Raw genomic sequence first — 16551 nt, forward strand, 5'->3', positions numbered from 1 at the left:
CTACGTTCTACTTGATGTTAAAAAATAATAATTCGAGGGCTAAAATACTCAATTATAAGATGTCACATAGTCCTTAATTTAAGGCTATTTTTGTGCTTTCCTTCACACATTTTAAAGGAGCTTACAATATCTTAGTTAAACGAGATTTTATTTGGTGGGAAATTGAACACCATTTGTGAAGCTTGTGAATAATTCGTAATTTATTGCTATTTATATACAGAATAATCTTTTACAATCAAATGTAACAAAATTATTAAGAAAGATTACAAAAGGTTAATGAAATGTTTTTATAAATGGTAACATTATGTGAAAAAGGCATGGAATGATAAATAAATAAACATAAGAATATTTTTATGGCATCAGACTTAACTAATTAATACATATCGTATGTGTTCCTCCATAATTTCAAAAACCAAAGTACACCATGAAAAATTTTCTAATTAAATTTATAATAACGTTTCTTACATAGGCTTCTATTTAAGATTCACCAGGAAATTATTTACTAACATTCTTTTTATTATTTTAAAACACATTCACGTAATTTCGAAAGTAATCCACTCTTCTATAATACAATTATTATCATTTGTCCTTAGTTATAAGCAAAGTATTGAATCTTAATTATAACATGCCGTAAAGTAAATGACAATGAAGATTTATGCCACTTAACGTGTATAAATAAATTAATTGGATGCCTTAAAAATGTGATGTTTTTTAAAAAAATCTCAATTTGCTTTTTGAATAGGTACTAGTGTGTGAAACAGAGAAATCTATAAGGTTTCTCTAGTTCAAGAAAGTTCGAATTTTTGTAATAAATGACACAATAATATATGGAAGTTCTTGTAAATGCTAATATTAGATAATTTTTCGTTTGCGAAATTTTAGCGGTAGCATTTTCATAAGCTTTGTGCTTCATATAAAACGTATGAAGAAGAATAATGTGAAATTTTAAAGAAACACTAACGCGTGAACGTGCGTAAGTTGGTATTAAAGTTATGCGTCTTATTATCTAAGAGCCATGAACATTTCAAAATTGAAATGTAAACATGCTTTGTGATATAAAGTTAAAAGCTATTTCGATGCACCAGCATAGTAAACCTATTTTTGTATGAAACATAAAAAGTAAAAGACCAGCTTTGCTATATATTTAAATCTTTAAATTGCACATGAAGCCAGTAGCCAGCCCTAAACGCATTTACGCAGTTATAATGCGATCCAACTAAGAATAGGAACTACCGACTCTTCAACTATCAACTACCTTACCTCAAATGTCATTTGAAAAATAAGATTTTCTTATCAATAACGGTTTATTTATTTTGCCCTACCCAGAGATACAACGCAATGTAGGTTAATATAGGTAGGTTAATAACTCAACTTAGATTATTAATTTATTTAAAATAACAGCTATGACGTCATAACACTGCAACATGGTAATCCTATTCTTAGTTTGCTTCATAATCGCGTTACAATTTCAATCTTGCCTATTATTTTAACAGATACACTAAGTTTTTCTATAATCGCACGCGTTATCACAGCTTAGGAAAATGCTACATTCATAAAGGTGTTAGTAAATCCAGCTAACGGGAACCCACTGGTGGTCGGTAGAAAGGGAATGGAGGGCGTCCATGATTTTAGAGTAGGTTGTATCGTTGTTTGTGTTAACTATTTCAAGATCGATGTATTTCTCGTATTGCCGCTGTATGCGAGCGCTTTCTTCAAGGGTTTGCTTCAGATCTTCTTCCTGTTTTAATAGTTGGACACAGAAAAATTAAAATGAGTTTTTTAAGGTGATAAATGCTCAATCGTTGAGTAAAATTGATAGTTTTAAAATAAATTCTCTTCAATTATTATAAATAAATTAGAATAAGTATGAATTAATAATTAATATCATTGTTTGACAATAGATTATAATATCATTGTTCATAAACCGTAAACAGCATATACGGAAATAACTTAATCTAAATAAACTAACATTAATGTTTTTAAAACATGTAAATTCTATTTTTTTTAACAAATTAGCCGGGCCAGAACAACATCAACAGGCGAAAATGCAAAATTCACAAATCAAATCATATCACTAAATCCCTAAAAAAAGAACATAAATAGTTACCAAACTATAAAACTAATTTTACCACTATTAACACAAAACACATTTCATTAAAAACTAAACATTCAACATCTCAAAATCAATTATCAAAAATAATAATTAAAAAAGAACCTTGAATACTAACCTCATAGAGCGACGCAAGCGACTCGAGCGTTCGCGCGCGCCGCGAGCTGTAGCGGATCGAGCTCTGCCGGTCGAACTACACAGACATGCGCACTTACTACCACTACATACGTACACTAAATGCTACGTACAAATAGTGTGAGTTTGTTGTAAATATTAATATTTACTGAGTGTTTATGTAAATAATAGTTTATTTACATATTATGAAGAAAAATTATGTAAAAAAGATATTTTTTGCATAATATAACTAATAAAGGACCAAATAATCGCCAGTATAACTATTACTTAAAAGTTTCGACACATTCTTAAGTGATTTCTGAGAGATGTCGAAAAATTTTATTAGTATCAAAACTAACACTAGATGTAAATGCAGCACTTTTTTTAAATCATATCACAAGCAAGAAACAAAAATACTGGTAAAAAATCACAATACACATATTATATGAATACTTTGACAAATTTTTCGATGCAAAATCAAGCACGCAGAGTAAGTCTACGCATTTATTATTTATCAATCACTTAATTAAAATCAAAATTATGACTAAAATTTCTATGTAATAAATAAAAGGGACAAAATTCATGCTGAAACGGGAGCAGCTTTTACTCAAAATACGAACAATATTATATAAATTTTCTAGCAAAACTATAACTTTGTATTCAATATAAGCAAGAAGCTTATATCTAATACACTGGAGATTTCAGTATGAACATTAACTTGTAACAAGAAAATATGACGTTGAATGACGCCTGTATGTTTTTTATCCCTTTCACACCTAGGTAGTTAGTTAGGTGTGAAAGGGATAAAAAAACATACATCGTCATATTTTCTTGTTACAAGTTAATGTTCATACTGAAATCTCCAGTGTATTAGATAATATAAGCTTCTTGGATATAAGACAAACATCTTTTTCCATATAAATACCGTCAGATTCCTATTGGACGCGTAGGTAAGGTTACGCAGTTGGTCGATACCGGGCGCGCCGATCATCACCACGAAGGGTAAGAACTCACTGCTGTTGTGTAGAAGCTTTAGTGATTGTGGTGCACAGTCTAGGATGCACATTTTGCCTGAAATTGACGATTTTTTTATAGGGATAAATTTTAAAATTTATGGGTCTATCTTGAAATCTTAATACACTAATGGCAAAAGTAAAACATTCCTGATTGTAATGTATTTTTTGACGTGACAACGTCTTATAATTCGATAAAGCCGGCTGCACGTACGAAAAAACATGACTCATGCGGCGTTACCTCGCTCTGAGGCGTTCCATGTAGGCTTGAAGTGCGAGCGAGAGCGCGGAACGAGCGACAAAGAAGCACAATCGGACGTTGTCACGTTCAACTATCGTCAGTAAACTGACTTTACAGACAACCAATTTTTTTTGTTAAATGTTAAATGTTAAATGTGCACAGTCATCTGGTTAAATGTTCTATTTCAATGCAGCGATTGAATAGCTAGCGCGTACATTGGACGACATTTAATTAAATGACTAAAGGACAACTCATCAAATTCCTGAATTGTAACATTCAACTTCTTGATTGAATATCATTTAGCATAGTCGTTGCTTTAGATACGGGGGTGGGTTACTTTAGTTATTTTTTTAACTACACAGAAATGTTCTAGCGGCCTGTTCACTACATAGCTACACATGTGTATAGTTACCATCCTTTATAACGGCGCGTATGGAGTCCAAGTGCGTGCCATACAAGTGCCCGTTGTGCTCGCCGTACTCGAGGAAGCGGCCCGCGTGCGCGTCGCGCTCCATCTCCTCGCGCGACACGAACCAGTACGAGTCGCCGTTCTCTTCTAGCGGTCGGGGAGGGCGGGAGGTGTCTGCGAATAACGTATTGTTTTTTAAAGATTGAATTAATAAAGAAGTATTAAATGATGAACACTTGATCAATAAAGAAAAGAAAAAATAAGCTTTGTTACGTTACTTATTAGTGAAAATAATACTCTAAAATCGCTCCGTTGCAACGTTAAAATAGTCCTACTTACAAACCCACTACCACTACCCACTATTCGTATAAACAATGACATTTTTTGAATAATTCTAAAATTTAACAATCAACTGGGTTAATTTTAACGTGATAACGTTTTTAAAATCGTTTTAGTTGGGTGACATGTTCAGAAACTTGTGTAACACCAAAACCTCACGAGCGCGATCGAAGGTATAACGAGAGAGAGACGGACCGATCTCCCGTCTCATCTCGAGCGCTGCCACCAATAAGACGTTATCACGTAAACATCTCGATCGTAAACCTACTTTACGAACAACCAATTTTTTGTTAACTTTTTATAAAAGTGCACTTACGTGGAACAACAGCACCGAACCGGTCCGGGTGTTCTTGTATCATCTTGTTCTTGAGCGTCCTTCGCCCCACACCCCTTGTGCCTACGAGTGCTAATACACGTCGAAGGAATGGTGGTGTGCGAGCCACTTCTTCGTACAGGGCTAGTTCCGCACCCTCTAGTTGCACACTTGAACGGGATTCGTAGACAAATTTCTTCTTCTTTCTTGATATCTAGAAGTTAAAATGATTTTATGAAATATGTTCCTATAATAGTCATGTTTCATGACTTTTGGCAGGAGAAAATTCTATGGATCAGCAAAATGGTAGTTTTCTCTCGCTTGCCCATCTCACATCTATGAGCAGTCCAAATGACTACTTTTTTTCAATGCAGTGTAATTTATTGCAGACATATTTTATTAATTTCATGAGACTGTGACCTAAACTTTCATTGGATGCTTGTTGTCTAGTTCAGGTACAGTTAAGATAAGATTTATATAAAAATCTTGAAAATTAAAAATGGGACATGAAAATTTATTACCATTGTGGTATATGTAAGATCAATTGTGATAACTTACTCTAGCACCACATATGCTAATCTTATGCACAAAATCAGCCTCCGGAGGTACATAAGCCTTTCTCCTTTCTTCTAATTCTGGTGAAGGTATTAAACCAACTACATCAGGCTTTTCTACATGACTTGCTTGCCACCAGTTTGGGTCTTTTCTATCAGATATCTAAAAACAAATAACAACATTAATAAAATAAATAAGTTTAACCAAATGTGTCATTTTTCTTTCTACCTGATAAAATATTGTATTAAATATTATAAATTTTCAAGTATTGTCATTTCTGTTTAAACAGATTAAATTTAACAATGTTTAAATATCCACCTCATACTTATCACATTATAGTAAATGTTATACTCACTTGTAAAATGTCACCTTTTTTAAACTCTAATCCTATTTCTTTACATGGAATAAGTGTGTCTTCTGCTGGACTATAGTCAAATAGAGCCCTTACGTAACACTGAAAAAAATATTAAAAATAATAATATGTTAATGAATGTTCAATATTCAAAATCCAAAAAGAATATAATAGGAAATAGTTATTTATAGTGTCGCTGTATATTACACAAAAAATATGATGAATTATGTACTACTATATTTGAATTTCATATTTTAACTTTATATAGACACAGTCAGGACGAGCAACTACTAATAAACCATACAGAGAGTATAAAACAAAATACATACACTTAGTTTATTAGTTAATTGAGCACTCTTATCTTTGAGGTTTGGTCCCACTTTCAAGGTCACCCTGTCGTTAGGTTTAGAGACAGCTTCCTTGAGCTGGTCCTCTGAATCTATTTGCACACCGTCAACTTCAAGCAACACATCCCCAATACTGAGTAACGCTTGCTTTGCGGCTGCACTGCCCGCTAGTATCCTAGCCACTATTAACTGACCATGTTCATCGGTGGTTACCTGTAAAAAGGTTTAGTTTAAATATATAAATAATAAATATAAATTTTAAATATAGGTATGAATGATAGTTCTAATTTCATAAATACACTAAATAGAAAAAGGATGAGGAGGTCTAGAAATTGATTCCTTTAAGAACTACATATAAACTCAAATTCTCCTTTTTCTAATATATTTTGAATTGAAATATAATTCCAATCACAATCTAAATGTCTCAAATGCCATAATTAATTCAAAGAAACACACAAGTTTATGCAGTCAAATTAATATTTAAATGATGCATAGTAAATATATTTACTCACAGTCAAACCCAATGGTTGTCCAGGTACTTTTCTAAGGCCTACAACTTTAACTGTTTCTACAGGCATATCTCCGTTTTGTTCCGCACTTGGATCTAATGCTTCCGCTGTATCTTTTTCACCCTCTTTAATTTCTACTTTATCATCTACGCCTGATCCTCTCTCTAACCAAATCTTTCCAATTTGGTCATGGGCATCTATAAGCGCCTAAAACACGAATAATATCCACTATAAATAGTTACAAAAATAACAATGTTTTTCTAGTAACTAAATATCAGGCATACCGATTTATTTTATATCATAATATGTTTGATGATAACTTATTTAATACAAACCTTAAAATGTACTCTCGACAGTAGTATAGCAAGTTCTGCTTGTTCAATAGTTCGAATGTTGTTACCTCGATATTCACTGAGTGAACGTATAATGTTTACATTATCCAAGGAGACGGGCTTCACTCTCAAGTCCTCCTCTGAATCGATCGACTGTGAAAAATAGTTCAAGACAATAAAACAAACAAGATACTAGTGCAACAGTGCATCAAAACAAGATTAGGCGTGGCACTCTTTATTAAAAACTTGAATGAGAACACTTTGATTATACATCGTATATATTAAATCACTATTCTTGCCGTGGTTTAAAAGTAAATAAATATACGCACGGTAATTTTACCTTTATTTAAATATTGTTTTTCAAACAATATGTAACGTAAACTTATCGAACACACCCTTCTCTTCACAACACAATACGAATTTCAAATATCAATTTCCAATACCAAGTTAGACAGTAAATAACTCCAATTTACATTAACCCTTACGTGCAAGGAATAAGGTTAGTATTCCTATCCCCGATTCGCTCAAAACGAGCACAGTGCAAACCTAAAACATCGACACAGTAAAACACAGTGTTTGCGATGTGTCATATCATCTGTCAAGTAAGCTTGGTATTTAGGGCACAGATTAACTATAACAACATTTATATATTGTTGCATTGCGTTTAAAACACTAAAATGATATTTTAATACAAATTATATAATAATAATATTTTCATTTTTACTATAAATACCCAAGCAAACTGTACGTATATGAAGGGAAGAACCACAAATTCATATTTTCATTATATGGTGATACGATCTAGTATTGAAGGATGTAACGATACCGATACCGATGCCGATATATCGGTATCGCCGATAATAAATCAACCGATACCGATATTTTTTTAAGGAAGAGCGGAACCTCCTGACACAAGCATTTTATTTGCTTACTAGGAGTGTTCCAATCACAAATTTGTTTATGTAAAGGAAAGAAATAAATAATTTTGAATTTTTTAAATTTTTAACGTGATAACGTTTTTAAATATGATATGCTTTCATATAACGATTCCAATGGAAATCCTTACCTTATTTGCAGTTACTCGCCCTTAACGCTTTTTTAGTTAAGTAATTTTATTTAGGAAAAATTCTAATAACACTTTTTTGCTTAGCTACAAAGCAGCTAACCCTCATTTTTTAGCTAAAAGGCAGTTATCCGATTCTGGTGATGCATCAGTTTTGGGGATGAGAGTGATGATGAAATAATGTCGCTCCCAAGCAGAGTACCGATTGTTTTTGATTTTCTTTTACAAAACGTATTGTTTCTGATCAGGTTTACTAAGTTTTAAACAATCTAGCAGCTAAATTACGGAAAATATAACAAGTCAAAGTTACGAAAATTTGGTAGGTAATGGTTACGACAGTGCGAACTTTCAATCGTACTTCTCTGTTTAGACTCTGATTTGTCTCTGTAACCGAGAAAGAGAAGAAAGACAGTCTGTACTATTTAATTTTTAAAACTATTTATTAATTATGTAATTTACCCCTTGGGTGGAATTAGTAATCGACTGTCAAGCAATGTACTAGAGATGGTGATACAAAAATTGTTAGGAGTACACTACCTTTGACCCGCTGACGGGGAGTCCATTTTGCAACTATTGCTATTTTTTCTTATCTTTATATATGTATTAGATTATTAAGATTTGTATTTTTTACATTGTAGCAAATAAAAAGTTTTCTACCTCCTGCTATTTTCCACATATTCTGGTATATTATATTTTCTGAATGTGGATGAAAGAGTCTTCTAATCATTTGATAAGCGGTTCTACATTATTTATTAAGAGCATCCCACATGTAAGAGCTTGAAGCCCTATTGAAACCAGGGTGTATTTTTTCAAAAACCTTGTGCACAAGTCTTAATTTTTTTTTTCAGGAAACGATTTATGTTTACATTGTTTGTGGTTCTATATGTACTCACATATCCGTGACTCGTATGATGGCTTCGCAGAAGAATATTTATAAAATAACGTTAAAATTGCAATTCTAAATGAATATACGGTTCCAAAAAAGAAAAGTGAGAAGATTTATCTCAATCTTAACCCCTTAATGAGCCACTGTAATGAAATAAACGTGAACATGACGAGAAATAAAGGTTAATTTTATCGAAAACTTAAAAGAGTAATTTAGTAAAAGAGTTTAAAATACTTGTTACTCACAATAAGACGCTAAAACCATTAATTTAGATAGTGTTTAAATCCTTAATACTTAAACCTAAAAGCTTTTGAATTTTGATCCTTTTCCTTTCCATTGGTTGACCTAGAGGATGTAATTCCCGAGAGCAAAGCCTCAGACAGCAGCAAATTTTTAACATTAGTAAGATTAAAATTTCGTACAACTATATAGAATCATAGTACAAAAGCATCCAAAAACCCTTAAACGCTGATTATAAAGTTTTTGAAATTTAAATTAAAACGAAAGTCATAGCTTAAAAGTAGTTATAGTAGCTTAACGACGTTTTAGGTAAGCATTTTATTACTAAATAAAATAAATCACAAAATGAAAATAACAATACTAAATTACTTAGCTAAAAAGTCGCTATGGTTACGCTTGTCCAGTAAATAGTTAAAATTTTCAGATTATATGCTGAACTAAACGAGAAAAAGTGAATTTAAAAATAAATTATGACAGTTTCTGGGTAAAAACTAATATTTATATATAATAAAATGTCGATCGATGTATCTCACAATAATTATTGTAAGTGTCATAATTTTTAAGAAATAACGATTTCCGTGTTTTTTGCCATTTACTCGAAACTCACTTCGTGGGCTTAACGGCTTTCTAGTTAAAGGATGGCAGAATAGTAAACTTTTATTAGGTACTGATTGTATGTGTATTACTTAAAGTTTAACTGACTTCGTAAAATAATAATACTAAAATAAATGGTTTTGTTGTTTTTTGATTTGCCATTTTTATTCAAAAGAATACGATTAACAGTTGTCTCTGTTAAATGTTGGTAACTTTTTATGCATAATTCACTACATATTTATTTTTCTACCAAGCCATCGATATCGGTATCGGTATCGGTATCGCCGATACATTACTAAAAATATCGGTATCGGTATCGTATCGGCAAAATCATGTATCGTTACATCCCTACAATACCTATAATGATTAAATTATCTTATTTAATAATGATTAAAATAGATTTACTGTAGATAGGTATCGATTATATTAAGTAATTGTTAGATACATGCCTCATATTTTCTAGCAAAGTCAGGACTTTCAACAATGCTCCGTAAAAAGATAACTTCATGATTAGATAAATCTTCTTCAGGTTTCTGTTCCTCCTTTTCTGAAAAATAGTAGATGAGATTATTTGAACAAACTAAGACTAAAATTTAAAAGATGCCTCACTTGTCTCTCCTATTTAATTAATAATTTACGCAGTCTTGCCTATTTAATTTCGTAAACGATAATATTATAACATCCAAATCCTGAAACTGCTCCCGTCGCGTAGGCCGTATCATCCCACCCAGGCAATTCAGAATTAGTATCCAGCTGCTCAAAAGTAGATTATGGTAAATCCTTGTTTAATTAGTTGTGTAGGTATGTAGCTTTCAGCAGCAATGGGAATTGTTCTTTGTATATAATACTTATATTATGTATAAAGACTATTATAAAGACACGATACCATTCTAATCATAATATAGACGGACAAAAATCTAAAAAAAAGCCATCTTTGTCAACAGCGATGACCAAGACAAGGCTAAAACCGCATATTATGTAGGTACCTAAGTGTATAATATTTTACCTGTAATAAACCGTGAATATAGTCTGTTCTATCAAACTTATCCTTGAAAAAGTTAGTTGTAAACTTTTTTCAAGGCTTTAATAATTTCTTCCACTTTAATGATATATGTACCAGTTTGTTTTTTTCCTTTTCACCGCCATCGTAGTGGCGAATGAGATTGATTATTTAATATACAACTCGCCTATGTCGCATGACCCTTGAGGTCACAGTTCATTAGAGTCATCCGTCACCTATCATGTGTGGCCTTAAAATCTAGATACCTACGATTTAACTGGCATAGTGTTAGTGTAGTTATTTTATTTAGTAAAATCATGTAAAATGCCATATAAGGTTTACAGTCATTCTTAGCTATTATCATGCTATGCATCTTATAGCCTTATTATATAGACCAGTCGAGATTCGGAAGAATCAAATAGAGGTTTTTAATTGATGTAGGTACTTAAGTAAATTAGTTTAGTTTAGCAGATAATATCATAGTTGCACGGGCTATTGTAGTGTGAGATTTTAAATTATCGCTTTTCGATTTGAAATTAATGACAAACGAGTAAAATTCAATCGTCTCTTGCAATCAATATCTACGAGTTATTTATACATTGTTACGTTAAGAATAATTGTTTCTGTGGTAGCAAATATTATCTCAAATCGTAAAATGCATAGTTGCATACATTGTTGACAAGTTCACAAATAAATAGTTCGCATAAACAATAGATATCTAATGTTGGTCTCTAACACAGTCTCTAAATAACGACTGGCTGGATACGAATAGGTTCTTGTATAATATACCTTAAGAATGTAAGTATATAATTTAAAATTTTAGAGTTGTGGCTTAACTACAACTTATATAAAAAATGAGGATGGCTTAAATCAATTATTATTAATTATCTGTACTTTATTGCGACCTTATCTTGGGCATCACCTTTTACCAATCAATTAAGAAAAACATCGTAACGCAACCGGCATACCCAGGAATCAAAAACTTCTAAGGTCAGTATGTGACATCTATCAACCCGCCCTCGTTAAACTTTTTTATTACTAATCCCTTAAGAAGCTCTTGTTCCTGTAGTAGAAATAAATATAGACGCTTAAAAAGGTTAGGTTGACATTTAGCTCATTGCTTAATTCTGAAAATGGATCCGGTAACCCCCTTTCGTAACACGTGTTACCATCGAGAGAATAAAAATTATGAAGACATTTGAATATAAACAGATTGTAGAAATAGTACGCTCCATTAAAATTTATTTATAATGCTTTTAATGTAGTAAACATTACAATTTACCAATCGTTAGCCACTAAAGTGTACAATATATTTTGCGGAAGAAATTTTGATAGAAAAGAGATTTTTGATGAGGTCCTGCGTAATGTTAGAGAAACGGTTACGTGTACGGTTCCGTTGTAGGTATATCGAATTGTCCGTGTTGTACTGACAACTATTTTTTCATTAACTTTCATAAATTTTAAACGTACTGGGAGTGATGACATCGAAATGAGTACAGATTATTTTTAGGTATTTCCGTGAAAAATGTTTATTTTGAAGACAAAGCGAGCTGCATTGCATCTGATGCATTTGAGAGCATTTGAGAATCGTTTTATTTTTCTAAATTTCTCATAGGGATATTTATTTTATTTCTAATTTATGTAAGATCCATTTAAAATGTGCATACATTTATAAAAAAAAAAAGTGTGTGCGTGTAACCTTTACGCGCGATTGAAGTAAAACTTCTGTGGCGTTGACGACATATATCACTGAAATGATTAAATATTAACTTAAATAAATAAATATTATATTATAATTTAATTATATTTATTATTCATGTGCTTTACAAAGATTATTTAAATGTTATATTAATATTATTCATTCGAAACAGGTAATTGAATGTCATCATAATTTCTTACGTACGAAATTATAGGTTTGTGGTAACTATAATGTGAAACATAAATTTTACTCTCTAAATTTGCTACTTTTCTTGAAAATACAGCATCTATTGGTTAGGGAGCCAGGTGCAAATTTGGTTAACTATTTCCTCTCAAGAGATAATTCGTCAGACGCATGAGAGTATAGTATTATAAAGCCTCGTGAACGTCAGCTGGCGCTCGGTTGGGGGGGTGAGCGGTTGTAGCCTCCCACGCACATAGGAAAAAAAATACATTCATTCATTCATTTCCTCTCAGCTAAAAATTTGTCAAATTGTAGCTAACCCAATATCTCAACGAAAAAAAATAGTCAGCTGGTTACAACATGGTGTATTATACGTCAGCTGGTGTCTCGAACATGAAAGTTAAATTTAAAGAAAAATTTATTTTCCGTTATTTCCTCTCAAACAAAAATTTACCTGATGATAGCTTATATGTAACTGTGGATAAATATATATGTCAGCTGGCTGTATCTTGGTGGAAAAACCGTCAGCTGATACGGGAGGCTACAACCGCTCTTCCCCCCAACCGAGCTCCAGCTGACGTTCACGAGGCTTTATAATACTATACTCTCATGCGTCTGACGAATTATCTCTTGAGAGGAACTTGGTCATAAAATCTGCTGCTGGCTCCCGGACCAATCGTTGTACCGAAACGCGTTGTTGAATGAAGTCGAGAAGTATTCATAGATAAATCAAATTTTTCTTCTAAAAAATCAATTAACGGCTGAGATTCCTGAGAGCGAAAAACAACATTAAAATCTCCAGTTAGAATCATCGGTAATTCATGATAATTACTATTTAAAAGTCGAGAACCTTCGATTGTGAAGTGAAGTAATTGCTGATGAATAAATTTTATGATATTTGTCAGGCTAGTATTTGTAGAAATATAAATAACAACGATAATCACAGGTTGGTCATTCGTATTAACACATCGAACCAAGGCGATGTCACCAATTTGTGAAACCTCATCGGAAATTTGTGATAATATAGTTGGTGAAATATTTTGAATTGGTGTTACATTGTTCAGTGTATCTGTAGATGAATGATATACAGCTACTCCACCAGCAGTTGAGTTGGGTCGTTTGTATTGGGTAACGCAATAAAAATTTTCAATAAGAATTTGTTCGTCATTTTTCATCCAAGTTTCGGAAAATAACAGCAATGTGGACCTTTTTAATACTTTATCATTCAGATCAGAAACATGAGCACGTAAACTTTGGCAGTTGAAGGAAAATAGTGTAATGTTACTCTCATTTACAAGGTTATATAATTCTTCCTGTTGTGTTATTAGGCGAGAATTTGAAAGTCTTTCAAATTCACACTGTAAATCAACTATTCCCCCTGGACGCTTTCTTCCATGATAAAATTTGTTGTCATCGGTGTTTGAGACAATGAACAATCCATTTATATCAGTTACTCGTGATAATGCTACATATAACAGCTGCTGACTGTGACTTTTATTGTATTCATAAACGATTTGATCAAAAGTACCACCTTGAGACTTATGTATTGTAAGCGCACAAGCAGATACTAATGGAAAGTGATTTCTCTTTGCAAATATTGTCTTATTTCTATTCATTGGTACAGATGACGATCTTCGTAAAATTGGGACTGCTGTTCTACTAATGTTTAGAGTTTGAATATGATGGGCAGCTTTTTTCCTAATTTTCTCTCCTATCTTACCAGGAAACTCAAGCCATAAGCGTATGATGTTATCACTGTCATCACGTTCAATATACACTAACTTTCCAATACAACCGTTGGCTAAGCCATCAGATACATCAATATTGGTTGTAATAATGTAAAATTTGTTAAGAACTAATATGATTTCATAAGGCGATCCTCCTGTATCAATAACTGACATTTTATGAAATTGTTGGCGTACATATGCTTCTTGTTCAACTGAATGACAATCTATATACATATCTGTTGCTATGGATACTACTTTGTCTTCAGCAATATTTAAAATAGATTGATTATAATCCGCAACATGTTTATTTTTATTTTTAATTTACTTATTTTAAAAGGAATAAATAAACAAGTATATTTAGAGATTTTCAAAAAATTTTGCAATTTAAAATAATGTTTTTGAAACTGTTGAATTTTTCATTCACTTTGCTATTCACAATTGATCCGTTTGAAAATTTGAAAATAAATAATCCTAATAGACCGGGAGATACTGACACAAAATTTCGAGTCATTTGTAACAGGATGGCGGTTCTACAGGGTTCTTAGTACGCAATGACAAAAAGAAAAATGATGGTGTGAACGCTGGTACCGGCGGCTTAGTCGCGTGGGCGTTAGTTGAACTCGTCGGAAAATAGCGAAAGTCAAACGATTTGTAACAGTATGGCACTTATTTTTCCTGTAAGTTTGAGGATCAACGAATATAAATACAAAATTTCAAAGATCTAGGTGTTGGAAATCTTCACTTATATAAATTAATAATAAATTTATTTTTCAAGTATGACAGCACTTTTTCCCCCTACTAGAAGTATGGCAAATATAATAATGGTCACATTTTATCAAATACTCTCCAAAAAGCCAAATGCAATACTGGTACAAAAAGATAAGCGAAATAAAAAAATTTTGCAGATTTTCGGCGGTATGGCGACCATTTGGAATCGTCCGAAAAGTATGGCATGGCGATTTTCGTAAATGGCTGCACGACGATGGTTACCTGTGCAAAAGTTAGCTTGGTACAAATGGTTGAATAATGGTTTTTTTTAAATCAACACATTCGCGTCGGTATGGCGGGCTGTAAGTCATACCGGAAAAGTATGGTATGACACTACCGCCTACTTCTTTTTTATGGGCTATCGGTAAATTCTAAAATTTTTGTGTTACAAATCGTTTGACTTTCGCTATTTTTCCGACGAGTTCGACTAACGCCCACGCGACTAACCCACCGGTACCAGCGTTCACACCATCATTTTTCTTTTTGTCATTGCGTACTAAGACCCCTGTAGAACCGCCATCCTGTTACAAATGACTCGAAATTTTGTGTCAGTATCTCCCGGTCTATAATTGATTATGATATTTGCCACTAGCTGGCGTATAAGTCAAGAAGCGTGTAGTATATGACATATACTTACAACCAATCAGAATTATTATTTTTAAATGGCGGAAACTACACAGCGTTACTTCCGTCAGAAAAAAATCTGAGTTACTCCCTAGTCGCGCCTAAAGAAGTTTTACTTCAAAAATATTCTTTAAATTTCCCGCTTTTCTATCGTTTAAAAATCTATGTGTGTCTCTAGTTAAAATCAAAATTGGCATACATTCCAGTGAGAACCTTAAAGAAACAAGCGAGTACTTCGTAACCTTTAGATACCGCAGTAAATCGTTATCCGTTCAGTCGCTCAAATCCGTTCAAAATACTGATTTATCGGATTCATACGGTTGTTAGACGCTCACCGTCGTCTGGTGGCTTGTTCGCGGAGAAGTCTCTGAAGCCTCTCCAACTGACAGTGTAGCGGCCGCTCCTTCTCACCATCATCACCACAGATCACCAAGACAACGCGTGGCCCGGGCCGTAAAGCGGAGTTAGGCACGTTCGTGCGTCACGCGGGCACCGTCAGCTGTCTGCGAGCGGCACGTCACACCGCCGCCCGCCTTCGCGCCTGCGCACTACGCTTTGCCGCTATCCCAGTGATGTTCAAAGATTTGTCGATATGAATGACGCTTGACTTTAAAATTTGTACTTTGTTCAGCGATAAGTCTTTTTAATTTGAAGCTTGCTGGCTTGATGATTCATTCTAACACAATACTATAAATAATTATATGTACTCACTAATTAAATTATTTAAGTTCATAATATGTAATGTGAACTATATGGACTTATTAAATAAATACCTACTAATCAATGATGATACTAAGAGTTTGTCCAAAGGTAGACGAAATGAGATAGAGATCAAAAACATCTATAATGTAGATATTTTTGATCTCTATTGATATCTTCTTGCCACATTTGCTCATGAAATAAACAATATTTTACATTTGAGTTGTACCAAAATAAAATGAGAGAATTTCTTATGTGTATTCAATTAAATATTCACATCATATTATGTACTAGATTTCCGCCCGCGGCTTCGCCCGCGTTTTCTAAGGAAAACCCGCATAGTTCCCGTTCCCGTGGGATTTTCGGGATAAAACCTATCCTATGTGTTAATCCAAGTTACCCTCTATATGTGTGCTAAATTTCATTGTAATCGG

General features: G+C 32.9%; 1 protein-coding gene and 1 long non-coding RNA gene across 2 annotated transcripts; both read right to left on the reverse strand.

Moving 5' to 3' along the window:
- Positions 1–577: 577 nt before the first annotated feature.
- Positions 578–7048, reverse strand: vari (MAGUK p55 subfamily member vari). Its single transcript, XM_090115691.1, has 11 exons — positions 6964–7048; positions 6638–6787; positions 6306–6509; positions 5776–6006; positions 5450–5548; positions 5098–5256; positions 4543–4753; positions 3891–4061; positions 3150–3295; positions 2229–2303; positions 578–1738 (listed from the first exon to the last, which is right to left on the reverse strand). The coding sequence occupies exons 3-11, from the start codon at positions 6369–6371 to the stop codon at positions 1562–1564; spliced, it is 1335 nt and encodes a 444-aa protein (XP_089971817.1). The 5' UTR covers positions 6372–6509; positions 6638–6787; positions 6964–7048; the 3' UTR covers positions 578–1561.
- Positions 7049–9854: 2806 nt separating this feature from the next.
- LOC149910591 (uncharacterized) lies at positions 9855–15910 on the reverse strand. The gene is made up of 2 exons (XR_016457478.1): positions 15754–15910; positions 9855–9964 (listed from the first exon to the last, which is right to left on the reverse strand). It is a non-coding gene; the product is annotated as an uncharacterized LOC149910591 (long non-coding RNA).
- Positions 15911–16551: the final 641 nt, after the last annotated feature.

The sequence above is a fragment of the Colias eurytheme genome, chromosome 2 (assembly GCF_061535395.1).
Source record: "Colias eurytheme isolate Ceu_HAF_F1 chromosome 2, ilColEury1 Martin Lab GWU primary, whole genome shotgun sequence".
NCBI lineage: Eukaryota > Metazoa > Arthropoda > Insecta > Lepidoptera > Pieridae > Colias > Colias eurytheme.